Source organism: Pelodiscus sinensis, chromosome 5 (assembly GCF_052426305.1).
Source record: "Pelodiscus sinensis isolate ZL-2025 chromosome 5, ASM5242630v1, whole genome shotgun sequence".
Taxonomy (NCBI): domain Eukaryota; kingdom Metazoa; phylum Chordata; order Testudines; family Trionychidae; genus Pelodiscus; species Pelodiscus sinensis.
In genome coordinates, this window is record NC_143056.1 from 116,600,606 (window position 1) to 116,621,095 (window position 20,490).

Genomic DNA, 20,490 nt, shown 5'->3' on the forward strand with positions numbered 1-20,490 from the left:
TACCACCGAATGAACAGCATTAAGCTTATTTGCAGAGCGGTGGTTGTGTAAGAGGCTGGTGAGATGCGTGGCAGTACAATCCGACCTGACCTGTCTGATAATGCTCTTCCTAGAACTATAGGGGACAAATACAGAGAAAAAACAGACAAAATGGTGGTGAGATTTGGAAGAAAATACTGACTCTAGTAACCAGATTGCAGGCAGCTCCTGTTTTATTTTAAGAACTTGACACCCTCTAGTGGTGCAGCAGGGAAGAGAGGATAAGTCCATAGTTTGTTTAGTTCAAAGGAAAACTCCAGCCATTTTAAAGGTTTTTCTGCTTAGAACTACATATTTCTGATTCCTTGTTTGGGTCAACAAGAAGCTTGGACCTTATGACCCCTCCCCAGTAGACATAGTCACAGCAGATCCAGGTAAAAAGAGGTGGTCGCTGGGCTCTTCTGTCCAGGGCTGGCCTTAGGACAAATTATGCCCTAGGCAAACTTATATTTTGGTGCCCCTTGAGTTTAGTATGTGGTAGTGTTAGTGAAAATTTCAGAAATAAAGTGGTAATCTCAAAAGTTTTCATAACTTTTCTAAAAATAAAGACACAAAATTTGATTCAATTTTATTAAAATAATAAAATGTCAGAAACTAAACATTAAACAAAACACTAAACTAATGAATAAGAACAAATACAAAATGTTGTTCAGCAAGATGCTTTTGCTGCTGCAAACTGTGACATTGCTTGTGACAGGGTGAGATTGTGAGCCACCGCATTCTCCATAGTCAGACAGGGGGGCGGAATTGGAGTGTCAGGAGATTAAGGGACCAGACATGTCCTTGGGGCACATGAAGGAAGCTGCTCAGTCCTTTGCTCCCCTGGGTGCAGGGCCTGCTAGAGTCTCTGCCCCTTACAAAGGGAATTACCATGATCAGTCCCATGGCCAAGCCCTTCCTTGAAGAGCTACGTGGGGAATGGATTATTTTAGATTAAATATTTATCCTAAAATACGAGGCACAGAAGGCAGGCTGCATGGGAATCCAGAATCATAGGTGGGGAAACTGAAGCAAAATGCAGGACAATGAAAGGCATTGCCTTCCCAAACTGCTAGGCATGGCCCTGCCCACCACCTCCCCTCCCCCAACACCTACTGTAGATGTTCTGGGGACAGAATGTTGCTTTCCCCAGCGCCTGCCCTCCCCACTGCTCCAGGCTGGGGAAGCTGGGGATGTGTGCTACATGCCCTCCGGGGGCAAGGAAGGCTCAGGCCCGCTCAGTCCGTGTTGCCTTCTCCCTCTCTGGGGAGGCTGGGGAGCATATGCTCTTCCCCTCCCCATGGTGGGGGCAGGGCCTCAGCAGAGGGGGTGGGGCTGTAGGTGGGGGCTCAGCTGCACTGACTGCCCATGGCAGGCTACTACTTATGAATGGCATCAGATTATTGTGAAATGGAACAGTGGGTGAAAAACCAGAGTGGGGGTCACACACGTACACACAGACCTGTGCACTTCTCCTCCCATGGCCCAGTCAAAATTGTAATTTCTCAATGAGATGGCTCCTCATGTCCCCTCCCTGTTCATCTGGGTGGCTCTCTCTGCACTCCTTCCTCCCCACAGGCACTAGTTGCCTACGTACACATGGGCTTTCTAGTGACTCCCAGCCTTTGCAGTTCACATGCACATTACCATTGAGTTCACCAATTTTACTCCTACAATAGGGGAAAAAGCACATTCTCCTACCCCCATATGCTACTAGGCATTTCTTCCACTGCTTTCCTCTCCCTTGTCCTAGATGCACACACACCACTCTTGCCTCCAGCACTGCAGGACTGTCTGATGCCAAGGCATCTCCATGAGTAGGGCCTAACACAAACAACAAGGCAGTGTCTAAGACTCTGTTGCTGAAACACACACAACTTCCACTCCCACAGCAAAACACAGCCTTCTCGTCTCCCTCCTTTCTCCGCCTGCAGAAGTGGTATTTGTTAACATGCTTGGTGCTTTACAAGACACAAGAGGGATGCTTTGAAGAGCTCAACACCTGAAAGATGAAGCACAGTGGATGCCCTGGGAATCCCCAAAGAAGCAAACCAGATGGTTCATATGTCACCTGATGGGATTGTTTTGCTAGAGGCGGTTGGCAGCAATGTCCCAAATGACATGGCATATTACCATGTCCCAAACAAAATACCATATTGCTTTAGGAAGCTAAAATAGTTTTTGTTGAATTAGAAAGCAGACCATATTTTCAGCAGCATTGAATCCAAGTCTCTGAAGATGCATAGACATGCATACACATGCAGTGGCAGACGTGGGCATGGCCAGGACACAGTTATTTGCCACTAAAAACTAGGACTGAGATGTCCAATGCTTGTTGGGAGATTTAAACACACAATAGCTCCCCTGAATATTCGCAGGAGCCATTTCCCTAAATTCCCTGTCAACTTTGAAACCCTCATCTTATTCGTTTGCTAACCCATAGGACAATGATTCATCCTCTGGTGTTTACCATACCGATTGTTGGACAACAAAAATTTCAGTTCAAGAAAGGGAGACAAGTCAGGTCTCTGGAGAGGTGACAATCCTGCTTGACTTTTGCCAAAACTCTCCCCTGGACTGTCTTTGATGTTTCCCCTCACTTCAGTTCCCTAGCTGCAGGCTGAGTAAAACAAAAAACAAAGTAAGAGGTATATCAAATCTGAATGAGAAGAAGGACAAGCTAAAAGGAGGGTAAAGAAGATGGATGGGCAGGCAACGTCAGTGTATCAGCTGGCTGGTAGGCAGTTAGGAGACAGGTGAAAAAGGACAGAAAGAGGAAGATTGTCAATTGGTATCTGAACAGCTCTGGCAGGCACTTAGCAGTATTGTCTTTTGGGTGCACTCAGGTCTTGTTTTCCAGCTATATCTCACCACTGTGAGGTTTAGAAGCACTCTCTCTCTCTCTCTCTCTCTCTCTCTCTCTCTCTCTCTCTCTCTCTCTCTCACACACACACACACACACACACACACACTCAAAAGAGAAATAATTAAAAGCCCACAAGATGGGATTGTTTTCCCTTATATACCTGAGATGGGGCTTTAAGAAAACCACCAAAACGACCAGCAGTTGGCAACCAATATATGTGACCTGGGAAAGGGTGCGCTCCCAGCCCCGACTTCTCATAGGAAGCACGATAGTTTGCAATAAACAACACATTAAAAATAATGCAGAGGAGAGTTCAGTAATCAACTGTCACCAATTAACTACCCACAAATGGGGCAACGCAAAGGTACTTTTTAGCAGGTGCCATGCTTAATAGTACAAAATAGGCCTGACAAGATTGTCCTGAGTCATTAGAGAGTTGTGATCTGAAGACTTATGGTAAATTACATTCCCAGGTGAGCCAATAGTCTCCCAAGGCCTCTGGGCAGGCTGCAGGAGCAGGGCGTGGAAGGGGCAGGGCTGGGGCAGCCAGCTCTCAGTGCCACCGGGACTGTGCCCCCCTGCCAGTATTGTCTGTGGTGTGCTGCACCGCCAAGGGCTCTGTAGCTCACCACTGGAGCTCCAGCAGCAATTTAAAGGGCCTGAGACCTCTTTGAATTGGGGCAGTTTTCCCCCTGTCGGTAGGCTGGTACATACCTTATATTTAAATAAATAATGGTAATTTATTATTTGTACTGCACTAGCATATAGAAGCTCCCACCAAGAAGGAAGCTTTGGTGAGCTTTGTGCTGTACATACACAGAGAGGGTGCGTCTACACTGCAGGGCTTAACGGGAAATAAGCTATGCAAATTGATCTACGTCCATTGCATAGCTTATTTCAAAACAGCTTATTCTGAAACAGAGCACTCTTCCTCAGACTTCCCTTAATCCTTGTACAATGAGGGTTACACGAGTCAGAGTAAGAAGTCCTTCAGCTCGACAGTATTTCAGCATTATTTCGATATAACTGCTGGCTGTGTAGATGTGGACTAAGTTATTTTGAAATAACATTGCTGTGTAGACATACCCAGAGAGACCTCTGCCCCAAAGAGCTTACAGTCTAAACAGAAAAGACAAAAATGGGAGGAGAAAGGATGCGTCATGGTCTCTTTACAGAGAGGGGAACTGAGGCAGAGACTTACCCAAGGTCACGCAGGAAGTTTGTGACAGACCTGAACCTAGACCTGATGAGCCTCACTCCAGTGCCTTAGTCATAAGGCTGCCCTTCTATAGCTGGGGTGGAGAACCTAAGGCCTAGGGGCCACATCCAGCCCTCGGCTTGCCTGGATCCAACCCCCAAGGCTCAGGGCTACTCTCCTGATTTTTCTGTGGGTCAATGGTCTCTGACCCAAAAAAGTTCTCCACCACTGTTCTGTAGCAATTACCATGCATACTCACATATAAAGTAACTTGCCTATAAAATGTCACTTCCCCTTATTTTCTACATGCTGTAACCACTAATCAATCATTGAGTCAAATAAAAAGTTAAGTGACAGGGTTAATATGCACCTTATTCTTTCAATTACAAAAACCACGCTATTCTCATCTATTTCAATTTAAAAAGTCATTGATGTGACTATGTTTGTGAATGAGTCTCTATTGTTTTTGGAAGTGTATAACCTTTCATTTGTATTCAATACTTCATTGTGAGGAAACCTAATGTTAGAGGGTTTGGTTTTGTTCTCCATACCAGCAGTAATCAAGCTATCTATACATTTCTGCCTCTTTCTGATAGAGGCAGCAAGGGTGGGGGGAAGTGACTGGTTAATTAGCATGTCCACTATCCGCTAAGCATTTGCTTATTGGATAGTCAAATAATCAACTAGTCCTTCACATCCCTAGCCTGCACACACAATTATACATTCTATTCTAAACTATACATTTATTTCTTTTCAATTGGCTATGTAGTTGACATTTTGAGAAGAAAATGTCCATCTCATGCATATACCAGCTGATGAACACCAATGAGTTTCTCTTACAAGCTTGTGTTAGGTAGAAAGTTGGCCTTGACAGCATGCTAGCACAGTTAATGCAGTCAAAACTGGGCTGGTGCCACCAAAAGTTCTAAGCTCACAATAATCCTACTATATATTTTAGAAATGTGTGCCTGTCTGTCTGTGAGTCTGTTTATTCAAAAACTCCTCCTAAACAGTAAAAACCAGGACCACCACATTTGGTATGCAGCTGCTTCTTATCAGAACTTAAAGCAAGGTCAGAAGTTTGGTTATGCCAAGACAATGGGATATGCCTGGAATTTGATCATTTCTCATGAAGTGGAAAGGGAGCGGTCTGGCAGGACGGACAGTTATACTGCAGAATGACCACAGGGAGAGGCCAGAGATAAGGACCAGGACAACTATAACCCCATTGGGCTATAAAGGGACAGCTACTTACTATATATTTCAGAGAGCGAGTTTATATATCTGTTTATCTGTGTGTCTATCTCCCAGCTGGGGGACATGCACCCCTTTCCCAGCTGTGCCTGCTGCAGCTGCAATGACCATGGACTGGCACTTCTCACCTAGCCCAGGTTGCTGCAGTGGGAGAGGTTGTCCTCCCTCCCTGGGGCAGGCTGCAAACTGAACCTTCATCCCTAGGCCCACCCCAGAGCAATGATATAAATGAAGAAAAACAAAATATATTTGAATGAAGGATTCAAGCAACACCAGGTAAATCTTCTAGTCATGAATATAAATGTTTACAAAACACTTCATTTTGTAATTCAGTTCACTGGAGTTAAGATTGCTATTACACAACAGGGCGGAACATAGGACTTCCAAATCTGACTCAAATATCAGAAAAACAAAGAAACACTTCATTAAGGACATCCTATCGAAGAATGTAAACCAGAAATAATGATCATCTTGGCAAATAGGCATTTCCCATTGACCCCAATCAGAGGCATATGCAGACAGCACCTCTGAAAAAAGAGGTCACATATGGATAAAATCACCTCCCCTCCCCCGAGTCACTTTGAGAGGTTAAGCACAATTGTGCCTTGAAAAGCAGATTTGGCTGTCTTCTCCCCCATATGTTTCTGGGGGTACAAAGCAAAACAATTAATCAGCACTAAAAACACTACATTTAACTTTCCATAAGCCAAGTGTTGGGAGCATGTGGGATACAGTCATAGCTTCTTCCTGTCAGGGCTGGCCCAACCCAGGGCACCAGACTTTAAATTAAACAGAAGTGATTTTTTTCTCTATTTAAAACATTTATTAATATGTTATCTTATAAACAAAAGTATCAAATATTGTATTTAGTAGTGTCAGCTACTGGGTGGTTTACCTATAGGCTGTGTCTACATTGGCACCCCTTTCCGGAAAAGGGATGCTAACGAGACAAGTTGCAATTGCAAATCCGTGGGGGATTTAAATATCCCCCACGGCATTTGCATTTACATGGCTGCTGCTTTTTTCTTGCTTGGGGATAAGCCGGAGAAAAGCGCCAGTCTAGACGTGATTCTCCGGAAAATAAGGCATTTCCAGAGGATTTCTTATTCCTGCTTTCAAGAAATCCTCCGGAAAAGGCCTTATTTTCCGGAGAATCACGTCTAGACTGGTGCTTTTCTTCGGCTTATACCCAAGCCGGAAAAAAGTGGCAGCCATGTAAATGCAAATGCCGCGGGGGATATTTAAATCCCCCGCGGAATTTGCAATTCCGAAGTCTACATTAGCATCCCTTTTCCAGAAAGGGGTGCCAATGTAGACACAGCCATATAGTGTAATTGAGCTAGGATGAATGAAAAGGATAAAGAAATCAATAAGCATGTTTATTTTTATTTATACATTGTTCATTTCGAATGCCAAGTAAATGAAGGTAAGTTTTCATTCGAGGCTTTTAATTTTTCTCTGTATAGAATGTGGGAGAGGGGGCACAAAGTCACAGTTCACATGGGGTGCCAAAAAATCCTTGAGCCGGCCCTGTTCCCTGTATCTCCACATCATGGTGCTATCACAGAATTTGGGAAAGCAGTTACCTACCCACCTGTGCCCATATAACCAAACACTTACCATGGCCATGAGGCACACTGATTCTCTCACTGTGGCAGCAGTACTCAGAAGGGCTGCAAGGACCAGAGTCATACTCAGACATATCCCGCTGGAGAATGCTGGGGGAAAGGCACACAGAGGAGTTTTAATAAGACATGAAGTCCTAGCTGCCTTTCTCTGATGGGAACTTCTGTTTTACCTTGGGCAGAGTTAGGTTCCTTTTGACAAGCAAGTTCTACAAACTAAAGCTCTCAGGAGAACTTGCATGTCATGAGGAACTTTTGGATTTTTGCTCCTCAAGCCACTAGGTTGGGAGGTCTGAGAACATCATGGAGCTAAAAAAAATCTCATACAACAAGCATCACACCACCCCAGCCTGCTCCCAAACCTGCTGAAATCTGAAAAAGGGTGACATAATTTTGTGACAGGACAGAAATTTTCATACGGAAACTGATGCCATTTTGCTCTGTTGAGCCTGAAAAGAAAGGACTGTGTTAAAGGGTGTACATAAGAATGGCCATACTGGGTCAGATCAATGGCACATCTAGTCCAAAGTATCCTGTCTTCCAACAGTGACAATACCAGGTGCTTCAAAGGGAGTGAACAGAACAGGCAGTTGAGTGATCCATCCCCAGTTGTCCACTCCCAGCCTGTAGAAGTCAGAGGCTAAGAACATCCAGAGCATGGGGTTACATCCCTGGCTGTCTTGGATAACAAAAGTAATCTTGGCAAATGGAAATAATTTATTTATGCAAAGTGTATAATATTAAAATGAAAAAAAAATAAAACCCCCCAACAACAACAGGAAAATGCCCTCTCTGGGCTTTTCTGTATGAACACTTAGTTTGTGGCAAGCTGTAATGTAAATCTACCCAGCTTGAGTGTGGCATTGGCCATGGTCAGAAGACAGGACACTGGGCTAGAGGAATCTTTGGGTACTTCTACACTGCACCAGACGTATCCTGAAATCGCTACCCCCATGTCTACACAAGCCGCCCATTATTTTGAAATATTTTTTGAAATAACGGACATGCTATTTTGGCGTCCTGGTAAACCTTGTTGCATGAGGGATTGGGGATGGCTAGAAATAGCGCGTTATAGCGTTTCGATATAGTTTCAAAATAAGATACGCAACTTGCATAGTGCAAATTGCTTAACTTATTTTGAGTTTAGGGTGCTGTGTGGACGTACCTTTTGGCGTGACTCCATATGACTGTTCTTAAACTGTGCACTAAATATTTTTATCTATGCCACTTTGAAATGGGATAGAGCACAGTGCTCTAGGAAACTTTTAGTGCACAGCAAGAGGGACAGCTGGTTGGCTACTTAGAGTGCATCTACACAGCACCCGTAGCTCAAAATAAGCTATGCAATTTGAGCTATGCAAATTGCATAGCTTATTTCGAGTTAATTTTGAAATAACTTATTTCGTAATTTGGTGCTGTCTATACAACGCCAAGTTTTGAAATAAAACCACTATTCTGAAACACCCCTTAATCCTCGTGCAACAAAGTTAACAGGGACGTCAGAATAGTGAGCCTGTAATATTTAAAAATAATGGGCTTGTTTCAAAGATGCGGAATAGCTATTTGCGGAATAGCTATTTCAGGATACTGGAAGTATCCTGAAATAGCGCCGCTGTCTAGACGCACCCTGGGCTCGTCTACACTGGCCCCTTTTCCGGAAGGGGCATGTTAATTTCAGCTATCGTAGTAGGGAAATCCGCGGGGGATTTAAATATCCCCCGCGGCATTTAAATAAAAATGTCCGCCGCTTTTTTCCGGCTTTTAGAAAAGCCGGAAAAGAGCGTCTACACTGGCCCCGATCCTCCGGAAAAAGCGCCCTTTTCCGGAGGCTCTTATTCCTACTTCAAACCCACTTTGAAGTAGGAATAAGAGCCTCCGGAAAAGGGCGCTTTTTCCGGAGGATCGGGGCCAGTGTAGACGCTCTTTTCCGGCTTTTCTAAAAGCTGGAAAAAAGCGGCGGACATTTTTATTTAAATGCCGCGGGGGATATTTAAATCCCCCGCGGATTTCCCTACTACGATAGCTGAAATTAACATGCCCCTTCCGGAAAAGGGGCCAGTGTAGACGTAGCCCCTTAGTGCACAGCAGACTAGTATGGGGCAGATATATACCCTGTTTGCCATGAGCACAAGTGTACGTATAGCTAAGTCCTGTGTGTGCACTGAAGAAAAATCAGTTACAATACTGCAATATGAAGAGTGCTCATATTGGATGTTACTGTAATATAGATAATGGCAGACGCTTGCTCTTCAGGGTACAGTACAGATGCAAAATAAGGGGCAGTCTCTGCCCCAAAGACCTTACAATCTAAGGTCCTGGCCCCACAAATACTTGCCTATATGCTTAATTTTTGGCATATGAGTAGTTCCAATGACTTCAGTGTGACTATTTTTGTGTGCGAAGCTAAGCACATGCACAAGCTTAGCTCAGAGGCTAAAAAGATACAAAGGGATTGGATTGCAGGAAAATGCAAGAGCCTTTCAACTCATCCAGTGATCATCTGTATATGGCTTCCTTGTCCCATGACACTACGTTTATCAACTTTTGTGATGTCCCCACGCCTCACCCTCTTTGCTCCCACAGTTCCAGCAGATTCACGTACCTGTTATTTTTGCCAGAAGATCACAAGTTCTCTTTACAATTATCTCTGTGGTCAGATAAAGATCCTACTGAATCACGGTATGTTCAAGGGGAGTTTGTGTTCCAGTACCCACTATCAGGATCTTATGCATGGCTGGTCTCCTGCAACAGTTGTCTCCTACTTCCGGGCCAGAGCAGAGTTCTGATATCCCCTGGGAGGGTTCAGGGAATGCCCGGATGCTCAAAGCTCCTCAACATAGTACTCATGGCTAATAATGTACTGCACTAGTACTCCTGGCCAGCAGGTGACCCCCATGGCTTAGGGAAGCAAGACCCCAAAGCCCTGCCCCTTCCTCACCCACCAGAGCCCAGCTCCCACACTGTGGCATCTGCTGGCCCGTGCCCTGCCCCTGTAGTGTGGCCACTGGCCTTTGTCCCCTCCCTGCCCTAGGGTAACACACCCTGCTTTCCTGGCCCCAGAGATCTGGAGAGCCGGCGTGTGACACGGCTGCAGCCTGCTTTGGAGAGCCGGAGGGTGGCACGGCTGCAGTCTGCTCTGGAAAGCTGGTGTGTGACACGGCTGCAGCCTGCTCTGCAGAGCTGGCGTGTGACACGGCTGCAGCCTGCTCTGGAGAGCTGGCAGGTAACATTGCTGCAGTCTGCTCTGGAGAGCTGGCGGGTAACATGGCTGCAGTCTGCTCTGGAGAGCCGGTGGATGGCATGGCTGCAATCTGCTCTGGAGAGCCGGCGTGTGACACGGCTGCAGTCTGCTCTGGAGAGCTGGCGGGTGGCACGGCTGCAGTCTGCTCTGGAGAGCTGGCGTGTGACACGGCTGCAGTCTGCTCTGGAGAGCTGGCGGGTGACACGGCTGCAGTCTGCTCTGGAGAGCTGGCGGGTGGCACGGCTGCAGTCTGCTCTGGAGAGCTGGCGGGTGACATGGCTGCAGTCTGCTCTGGAGAGCCGGTGTGTGACACGGCTGCAGTCTGCTCTGGAGAGCCGGCGGGTGGCACGGCTGCAGTCTGCTCTGCAGAGCCGGCGTGTGACACGGCTGCAGCCTGCTCTGGAGAGCCGGAGGGTGGCACGGCTGCAGTCAGCTCTGGAGAGCCGGCGGGTGACACGGCTGCAGTCTGCTCTGGAGAGCCGGAGGGTGGCACGGCTGCAGTCTGCTCTGGAGAGCCGGCGTGTGACACGGCTGCAGCCTGCTCTGGAGAGCTGGAGGGTGGCACGGCTGCAGTCAGCTCTGGAGAGCCGGAGGGTGACACGGCTGCAGCCTGCTCTGGAGAGCTGGCGGGTGGCATGGCTGCAGTCTGCTCTGGAGAGCCGGCGGGTGGCACGGCTGCAGTCTGCTCTGGATAGCCGGCGGGTGACATGGCTGCAGTCTGCTCTGGAGAGCCGGCGGGTGGCACAGCTGCAGTCTTCTCTGGAGAGCCGGCGGGTGGCACGGCTGCAGTCTGCTCTGGAGAGCTGGCGGGTGGCACGGCTGCAGTGTGCTCTGGAGGGCTGGCGGGTGACATGGCTGCAGTCTGCTCTGGAGAGCTGGCGGGTGGCACGGCTGCAGTCTGCTCTGGAGAGCCGGTGGGTGGCACGGCTGTAGCCTGCACCCTCAGGAGCTGAGACACCAGCCCCAATGCTGGATGGCCAGAGTGGCACCAGCACTGGAAGAACCGGTGGCACGACACAGCCCCCACCCTGCCTGCCCTTGCCTCTCACATGACAACAGCAGGCTGAGACAGGAGGTCTGGGGGACTCCGGTGGAGCATGGGCGGGGTCACATGAGGCAGTTTGGGAAGGCAGTGCCTTCCCATGCCTATGATACTCGCTGACCCTGCTGGTACTCTAGGTCTGGTCTGCAGTAGCTGAAGCCTGGGGAACATTAGTAGACTCATTCCTCCATTATTCCTCATATGAAGCCAAGCATGTGTCTCATACAGAAAAGAGGAACCATATGTCTATAGTGACTGCACTTCATGTGGAGTCTTCAAATTTCCTTTCACTACACCCTAATTTTATGCAACTCCAAAAAAGTTGGCCCTCCCAGGAAATCTCTGCTGGACAACAAAGGTCTGTCACTTACCTACACTGTGGAAGATTCTATAGGGGTTTGCTTCAGAGGAGACACCACTGATTACGCTGAAGTGAGCCCCATAGCGGGTGATAATGGTCAGTACGGTGACTGACAGCCCCAGCAGCTGAAAAACAGAGATTTTACTGAGAAAGGAAAGTAGTAAATGAAGGATTCACAGAAAAACTACCGTAGAGCTTATCAAGCGCACACAGATATTTTAAGCCATGCCAAATGAGAAACAACCTGTTCCCAGAGAGAATTAGTTTACAGTATATGCCTGAAAGTCACATGTGATGGGAACCTCTGGGCACTTTAATAGATTAAACTCTTATCAGATCTGTATAATTACTGCATCTGAAACCACACACTCTAGCATTTCTTCTGCTCCAGAATCCTAGGGACAGTTACTGGGAAAAAACAGAGGAATCAGGGTTTCACAGACATATCTTTCAATGTATTTACATGGCACCAATTCCTGTAGCATTTAGGTTCTGTCTAGGCTGCAGGTTTCTTTTGGAAGAAGCTTTTCTGGAAGAATCTTCTGAAAAAACTTCTTCCAAAAGAGCGCATCTGAAAACCTGAGATAAGCTACTTTGACTTCAGGTACACAATCAGGCTACATCTACACTGCAGGCTTTTTGTGCAAGAACAACTGTTCTTGCTCAAAAACTTGCAGAGAGTTTACACTGCATGCGTGTTCTTGTGCAAGTAAATTTACAGTAAAGCATCAGAAAAGAGGGCTTTTTGTGCAAGAGTTATTCCTCTCCCCACAAGGAATAAGCCCTCTTGCACAAGATCTCCTGCGCAAGGAGACAGTGTGGGCGGGGAACAAGGGTTTCTTGCGCAAGAAATCCCTATGGTTACAATGGCCATCAGAGCTTTCTTGTGCAAGAGAGCATCACACTGCCATGGACGCTCTCGTGGAAAAGCACATGGCAGTGTGGACATGCTCTTGTGCAAGACCTTTTGCGCAAGAACTCTTGTGCAAAACAGTGCTTGCGCAAGAAACCTGCAGTGTAGACGTAGCCTCAACATAGCTTAAGTTGAATTGCTTAATTTAGCTTTAGCCCACAGTGTAGACATACCCTTTGCTAGCCATGAAGACTAAGCATTGTAAGCCAACACAATGGAAGCCCCATTTATATATGAACTGAACAAGGGCATGGGAAGTTAGCAAGGCAAGGCACTGGAGATTAAATTGAACCATCAGATGTTACCCTGACTCAGGGGATGAAACTGTGGATTTGGGGGGAATGTAAGGAGAAGGCAAAAGGCAGTTTCACTTTGCATTCATGAAAGCAAGATCCCAGCCATGTTGCTGGGAGATTGCTTTAAGTGAGAAACTAATTTAGACAAGGGTTTAATCTGTTTAGACTCTAAGAAGTGTGTTATATTTTTTATGTTATATGTAACCGTTTCTGTTTCCATTATTAACCTTATCGTGTAAATCTGAATCTTTGATAATAAACTCATGACTGTTTTCACTATCTCAGTGCTGCGATGTTATGTAAGAGTTGATCCTCAGCTGACTCAAACAAGCTAGTGTGTACACTGTCCCCTTGAGCTAATAGACCTGGTATATCTGTGAGCGTTCAGGACTGGACACTGCAGGAATACTCCAAGGACTCCAGGGCTGGAGCGTACTTATTACGAACCTGCACAGAGACAGTAAGGCTTGCTATGGCCAGGAAGGAAGTGTTTGGGTTGATAGAAGCTGGTGATTTCAAGGAGCTAAGCTACAACAGGCACAGACGGACTTCATCACACTATGGGCAGGTGGCAGTGAGGTGTCTCACAACCGTTGGTGCCATTCTGGAGTGCAACATATACTGTAACAATTACCCCCAATTTCAGTACAATAGAACTTAAAAACAATTATGAATTTTTAGGTTATTTGCAACTGAGAATCTGTTATTCATACACAGTATCAGGTCCATACACAGAGGGGGTGCAAAGGGTAGGAAAGCTCCCCCTTGAGGTCTCCCAAGTAAGCATGCTCTGGCCTGCTAGAAGAAGGCAGGAGCAGCACACTGCCCCAAGCCTCCCTCCCCCATGCTCTGAGCAGCCAGGGGCAGGCTGGGGCTGATTTCCCTGCTTACTTGGGGGACCATGGTGAGGGTGCATTCATACCCTTGCAGTCCACATTTACAAAAAAAGCACCCCTCCACCCCCCCACATACATACACAGAATTTCCTGCGCACGGGCCTGAATGTAGTGCTGTGTCTAGCTTGAATCAGCTCAGATTTTCTGCAGAAATACCAATCTAAACAAATCCTCATAACCTCACAATTGCATGTTATTGTTTGTATCCATATGCATAGAATACAAAATAAGCTAAACTTGAGCTAAGCAACTCCCCCTGCAGCTGGTTTGAGTGCAATTCTACCTTGCGTATTCTCAGAGTCACAGACTTCGTAAGCACAAGGAGAATCCCTCTCTGAGGGTACGTCTAGACTACATGGTTCCGTCGACGGAGCCATGTAGATTTGTTGTTTTGGCAAAGGCAAATGAAGCCGCGATTTAAATGATCGCGGCTAAATTTACATTTACATGGCTGCCGCGCTGAGCCGACAAACAGCTGATCAGCTGTTTGTCGGCTCGCACGCTAGTCTGGACGTTCCCCCTGTCGACATCAAAGCCCTTTGTCGCCAGCCCCGGTAAACCTCATTCCACGAGGAATAATGGGGCTGCCGACAAAGGCCTTTGATGTCGGCAGGGGAGTGTCCAGACTAGCGCGCGAGCCAACAAACAGCTGATCAGCTGTTTGTCGGCTCAGCGCGGCAGCCATGTAAATGTAAATGAAGCCGTGATGATTTAAATCGCAGCTTCATTTGCCTTTGCCTATGTGTCTAATCTACATGCCTCTGCCAACAGAGGCATGTAGTCTAGACACAGCTTGAAGGAAGAACAATGTATTACAATAAGAGCTGGTCAACTACATTTAGCATTTACATTTTTTCAATGACTTTTTCCAAAACTTTTTCTCTCCCCAGTCTTTTCAACCAACTATAGAACTCAAATATTCATTCATTTTTCTTTCACTCTTTTTTTGAAAAAGAGGAGCTAATTTCAGTGCAGTTTTCCCAGAACTCCTTGTAAGAGTTCACCACATTTCATCACATTTGCTTCTCCAGATCTATAGATCTATAGTATTACATTTGGTTTGCAGTATGGACTTAGACGATTCCAAGTTACATTCCATCCAATACCCACATCAGTAGACAGCCTTATGTCAAACTACAAAGATGTTCCAGCTTATCCAATACCTCAAGAAATTGTAATAAAATACCATTTTACACATCCACGTGTAATAAAATACCATTTTTTAAAAGAAAGAAACAAGAGAAGATATCCCTGTCCTCATCTTAAAACTACCTTGTCTGATGGCTGAAACATATTTCTTACTTGAAGGCTAGCCCAGAATTGTGAAATAGTTGCATTACAGTGACAGCTTGAGAAACTAAAAGCTTATCAGTGACAGAAGGCAATGCTGGGGAGCAGCGATAACAGTTCAGGATGCAGTAATTCATACAGTTTACTTTTTTCGCCCCAGACTTTCTCAACTGAGAGAAACAACTTTTACCGTTCCTCTATAAGAAAGAACGTTAAGGTGGTCAGTTTACTTATCCCAAGTTGTATACAGGTTCCCTCTTACGGCTGTTACCATGACAAAGAGGCTGGTCACTAGCAGCTGGCATTTGGTGGCCCTGACCCAGTGTCTCCGTCCCATGTTACCCTCTTCTCATCAGTTCTGGCAACTAGTCCCTGGAGAAAAGTGCTGCTACTAAGCTGAGGCAACTCACAGGAGAAGCTGGCAGAAGTGCATCTTGGGAAGTGTAGTCTTACTACAAACTGGTATACCTTCCCCAGAATGGATTATTATTAGTAGCATTTTTCATCCAAGGTCCTCCATGTTTATAAGTTTTATTATTAGCTATGAATATGAGAGCTTGAAATGAACCTTTTTTTAAAAATATGTCACATGATTTTAAAGTCAAATGTATTGAAATATTTATCAAAATGAGTATTGAAATTTGTCATTTTACTGAAACCTAGTGTTTTGGGTAAATTAAAATGTATAATATTTTATCAAAAACATTATTAAAACAGCAAGTTTTTGTAATGTCTTTGATAAACATAAGTCACCAGGAAAAGAAACAATTTTGAAAAAAAGTTTCACAAAAAGCTTTGGAGTGTTTGGGAAAAAAATTGTTTGATGAAAACTGTTTTCTATTAAAAACATCTGCCTGCTCTGGATAACAACATATTATTTGCCTCACCCCCAAAATACAATCCTCTCTGACACAAGAACCTAGTAACATCCATATTCCTGGAAAAGAGAGAATTTCCCACGTATGTCTGAGGGTAGAATGTGGTGTGAATGTGACATGGCACCTGTTCTAGACAGGTATGCAGCTTGAGAGTCCTTTTTTAACATTTGAAGATCAGATTTCTTTGGTGGCCAAGAGTGTCTTTGGGCAACTTAGTTTAATCCACCAACTGTGACCCTTACTGAACAAACATGACTTGGCCACAGTGATCCATGCTCTTGTTACATCCCGACTGGATTACTGTAATGCACTTTATGTAGGGATGCCTCTAAAGAGCCTTCGGAAACTTCAACTGGTCCAGAATGCGGCTGCTCGAGTTTTAACCAGCACTAGTTATACGGAGCACATTATGCCAGTACTTCGGCAGCTGCACTGGCGTCCGGTATGTTTCCGGGCACAATTTAAGGTTTTAGTTATGACCTATAAAGCCTTAAATGAGTTGAGTCCAGGGTATCTGAAGGACCGTCTTCTCCCATATGAACCTGCCCGGGGATTGAGGTCAGCTGGGGAGGCTTTGCTTCATGTTCCCCCACTTGCGGAGATAAAATTAACATTTACGTGGAACAGGGCATTCTCAACTTTTGCTCCCAGGCTGTGGAATTCTCTTCCTCGGGATATTCGCATGGCGCCAATGCTAGCGTTGTTCTGGCGTCAGGCTAAAGCCACCCTTTTTACTCATGCTTTTATTAATGTTTGAGTCTGTATGTGTGTGTTCCTCATCTCTATGTTTTTAGTTGGTTATGTCCCTCTGAGGTCTCATATTTTAAATTCTCATATTTTAAATTTTTATATATATTTGTAGTTTTTGTTTGTTCTTTTAAGCCGCCTTGAATATTTTAAATAGAAAGGCGGGGTAAAAATATTTAAATAAATAAAATAAATAAATAAACCTGCAGAATCTTTATTGCTGCTGATGATATGGGAGAAGGAAAGGAGCCAAGCTGACATTCAGACTTCTGTTTGTATTTGCAGGGCTGGAAGAAGAAAAATAATATTTCTAACTGAAAACAGAGTACACTTGATATGAAAATTAGAGACAAACATGGACTCTCCCCTACACATGTCCATTTCCACAGTGACCTGTCTAGTAATGCTGCACTTCAAACAGGAAATCCAAGTTTATATTTTCCCTATGAAAATCACAATCAGCTTTAAGGACAATCTAGATGCAGTGTGACACCAAGAGAGGATGAAATCAAAGCATTCAGAATGAAATTCATTCATGTGCAGAAGGTCTGAACAGGAGTCCTCTTTACTGCTTTCCATAGACACAATAATCCTTAGCTTCAGGGCCAGAAGAGAATGTAAGAAATGTAAAAAACAATGTCTCCCTTTTCTACTGACTGATTTTACAGGTAACAGTATCTTCATCAGTTGGTAAGGATGAAAAAGCCCAGGAGAGGAGGAAACAAAATAGGCAAAGAATGGAAACTACATGATACAGAAAGAAAGAACATCAAAGAGCAAACAGATTGCACAACGATGGCCTGGGAAAACAACGGGACATTACACCATCTCAAGTGCATCAGTATTTAGTAAAGCAAAAGTTTTCTTGTGGGTTTGCAACCCGGAAATCTTGCAAGATTTGAGTGAAATTTACCACCACTGTTTGTGAGAAGGTGATCTTTGGAGAAGGAAAATAAATTGCAGGAAATATGGGCATGCCTTATATCTGAAGAAATTCCTATTTTAGCTGTAGCAAGAGAAATGTCAGTCCAGTGGTTAGGCCACTAAACTGAAAAGTGGGAGATTTGGTTTAATTCTCTGTTTTGGGCAAGTCACTTAATTTCTCTGTGCCCTATTTCCCATCTATAAAATGGAGATGATGCTTTCCCAGCAGCAGCAGGGCAAGAATAAGTACATCAATGATTGCCTGGTGCTGAGATACTATGCTAGTGGAGGCCAGATAATTAGAACTGCACCATTTTTCAGTTTCCTGGTAATTCTGGGTCTAGGTTGAACTACAGGCAGTCCCCGGGTTACATGGATCCGACTTACATCGGATCCCTACTTACAAATGGGGTGAGGCAACCCTGCACTAGCCGCTTCCCCCCAGCACACCAGGGAGACGCGAAGCTAGCGCCCCCCCGCCCCCAGCAGACCAGGGAGACGCGGAGCCGCTTTTCTCAGCAGACACCTCAGCTTGAGAATAAAGGACTGAGGGAAGTGAGGTGTGGGAGAATAAAACTGAGCTCTGGAGAAATGTTTGGCTAGAGTTTCCCCTACAATATGTACCAGTTCCGACTTACTTACAAATTCAACTTAAGAACAAACCTACAGTCCCTATCTTGTACGTAACCCGGGGACTGCCTCTACAACGTTTTTTTGAAATTTTTGGTGGATCAAAGAGTCAAAAAATTGTTTCAGTTTGAATGAAATATATTTTGATTAAATCAAAAAGCTTCCTCTTAGTTGTGACTATTTACAAACATTTTAAATTAAAATTATTTTTGAAACAATGCAGTTTTTAACTGAAAAACCAAAATAGTTCATTTTCTAAAAAATTTAAATAAAATGTATTGATTTATCAACTTTTCTTATTCTCCCTCCCTTGACAAAGTAGGGTGGTGCAGTTGAAACATTTTATTATATGTTTTAGTATCACCACATTTTTGGTACAGAGTTTTGGCTGAAAATTTTGTCCAGCTCCGTATACAGCAACTTACAAGATGGAAACAATTAAGGCTAGCTGTAGGTGGTACATAATTTTTAAGTGTTTACTTGTATTGCTTCCTTTTAGTATTGTAGGATCAAAAGAGAGACAGTTTTATTTCAATTCCTTCTTGTACATCCTGAAAATAAATCCCTGACACAACTAGTGCAAAGCCACTGAAGGCAGTTAAATAGATGCCAGTGAGGGCATAACTGGACAACTTAGTTGCACATAGGTGTAATTTAGCCAGCAGAAGCTTGATTGCAAGTGACATTGAATAAGAAAAAAAGCACCCAGCCTGACTGCCACATCCCAAATTGAATTTTCAGGCACAGCAACTAGAGATTGACACATCATGAAAGACTTAATACAGAATAAAAACAAGTAGTCCCATGACACCTTAAAGACTAACCAAAATATATAGAATCATGAGATTTCATGGGCAAAACACTCATTGGTTCACAGGACTACTCCCTGTTTTTAAAGTTACAGACTAACATGGCTACCCTTCTGAGATTTTGTAATACAGAATAATATGCAAGAGATCACAAGGAACCACAAAACCCCATCCTTTCAGTGACTTTTTAAGCCAACTGCACCTTTAAATGGTAATGAACATTAGGTATTCTTCTTTTAAAAAATAAAGATCCTCTGCTTTTCCTTTCTATTCTTTAGTTTCCTTCTGTAACCCAAATTCCATAACGCGTAGGACATATAGAAAGAGAAAACAGGCAGCAAATTCACATTGCCCACTAGAGGTCCTCACAGGCTAGGAGAATGGACTGACATTTTCAAGTAACCAACCTGTCAAGTTCAATTCTTGTGACAAAACTTGATTTTTCCCTCCATTATCTGCATATACTGGTTCTATTTACAAGATGTGGTAGTGTCTCAAAGCTTCCCCACCATTTCCAACAATGGTAGAGCTTTATCGGTGTAAATAACACTTGGAGCCCTAGGGCAAAGAGAGATTTGCTGGCTGCCCCCACTGCTTTATGCAGCATTTAAATTACAAGATGACAGGGTGGTAAAAATGCTGGAAACCAATGAAGTTTTGTCTACCTTTGGGCTCCCTTAGGGCCATGTTAGGGACTGATAATTCTGGTAGGAATTTTTCCTCAAATACCCAGAATGTCATTCTGTTACAGTAGGTTGCTAGGTGCACGCCTACACAGCAGGGCTAAAGCTGAAATAAGCTACGCAACTTGAGCTATGTCAGTTGCGTAGCTTAAGTCTAAACAGCTGAATTTGTCTTTTGGTGCTATCTACACAGCAGGAAATTGAAGGAGGAACTCTCTTTCTTCGACTTCCCTTATTCCTCATAAAATGAGGGTTACAGGAGTCGGAGTAAGAAGTCCTCCATCTCAACATTATTTTGAAATAAAGGCTTGCAGCGTAGACATTTGATCCTTCACACAGGATATGCGAGCTAGAACAGATATAGCCTAGGATACAGCATTTTATTTGAGGGGCATAGAATTATGCTCTTTGTTCTACATAATAATAGCGGTAGAAGATGACCCGGAATAGGATTTATACCCCATCCACCACACAAGGGCTGTGTCTAGACTGCACCCCTTTTGCGGAAAAGGGATGCAGATTAGACACATCACAATTGCAAATGAAGCGGGGATTTAAATCTTCCCCGCTTCATTTGCATGAACATGGCTGTCGCTTTTTTCCGGCTCGGGGCTTTGCCGGCAAAAAGCACCAGTCTAGACGGGGATCTTTTGGAAAATAAAGCCTTTTCTGAAAGATCCCTTATTCCTCTTAAAATCAGGAATAAGGGATCTTTCGGAAAAGGCTTTATTTTCTGAAAGATCCCCGTCTAGACTGGAGCTTTTTGCCGGCAAAGCCCCGAGCCAGAAAAAAGCGGCAGCCATGCTCATGCAAATGAAG

The 20,490-nt window shown here is 44.6% G+C and overlaps 1 protein-coding gene and 1 long non-coding RNA gene across 2 annotated transcripts in view; one reads left to right on the forward strand and one right to left on the reverse strand.

Annotated features, from left to right (window-relative positions):
* Positions 1-15,383, reverse strand: part of TSPAN32 (tetraspanin 32) — a 76,354-nt gene extending 60,971 nt beyond the window's left edge. The window contains exons 1-3 of the mRNA XM_006134912.5: positions 15,272-15,383; positions 11,616-11,730; positions 6,957-7,054 (exon numbers count right to left, since the gene is read on the reverse strand). Of these exons, the coding sequence (XP_006134974.3) occupies positions 6,957-7,054; positions 11,616-11,730; positions 15,272-15,337 (279 nt within the window). The 5' untranslated portion in view covers positions 15,338-15,383. The remainder of the gene's footprint in view (positions 1-6,956; positions 7,055-11,615; positions 11,731-15,271) is intronic.
* The window catches only part of LOC142829242 (uncharacterized), a 51,946-nt gene extending 34,350 nt beyond the window's left edge, over positions 1-17,596 (forward strand). Inside the window, exon 2 of the long non-coding RNA XR_012903669.2 lies at positions 16,911-17,596. This is a non-coding gene — a long non-coding RNA (uncharacterized LOC142829242). The remainder of the gene's footprint in view (positions 1-16,910) is intronic.
* The last annotated feature ends 2,894 nt before the right edge of the window (positions 17,597-20,490 follow it).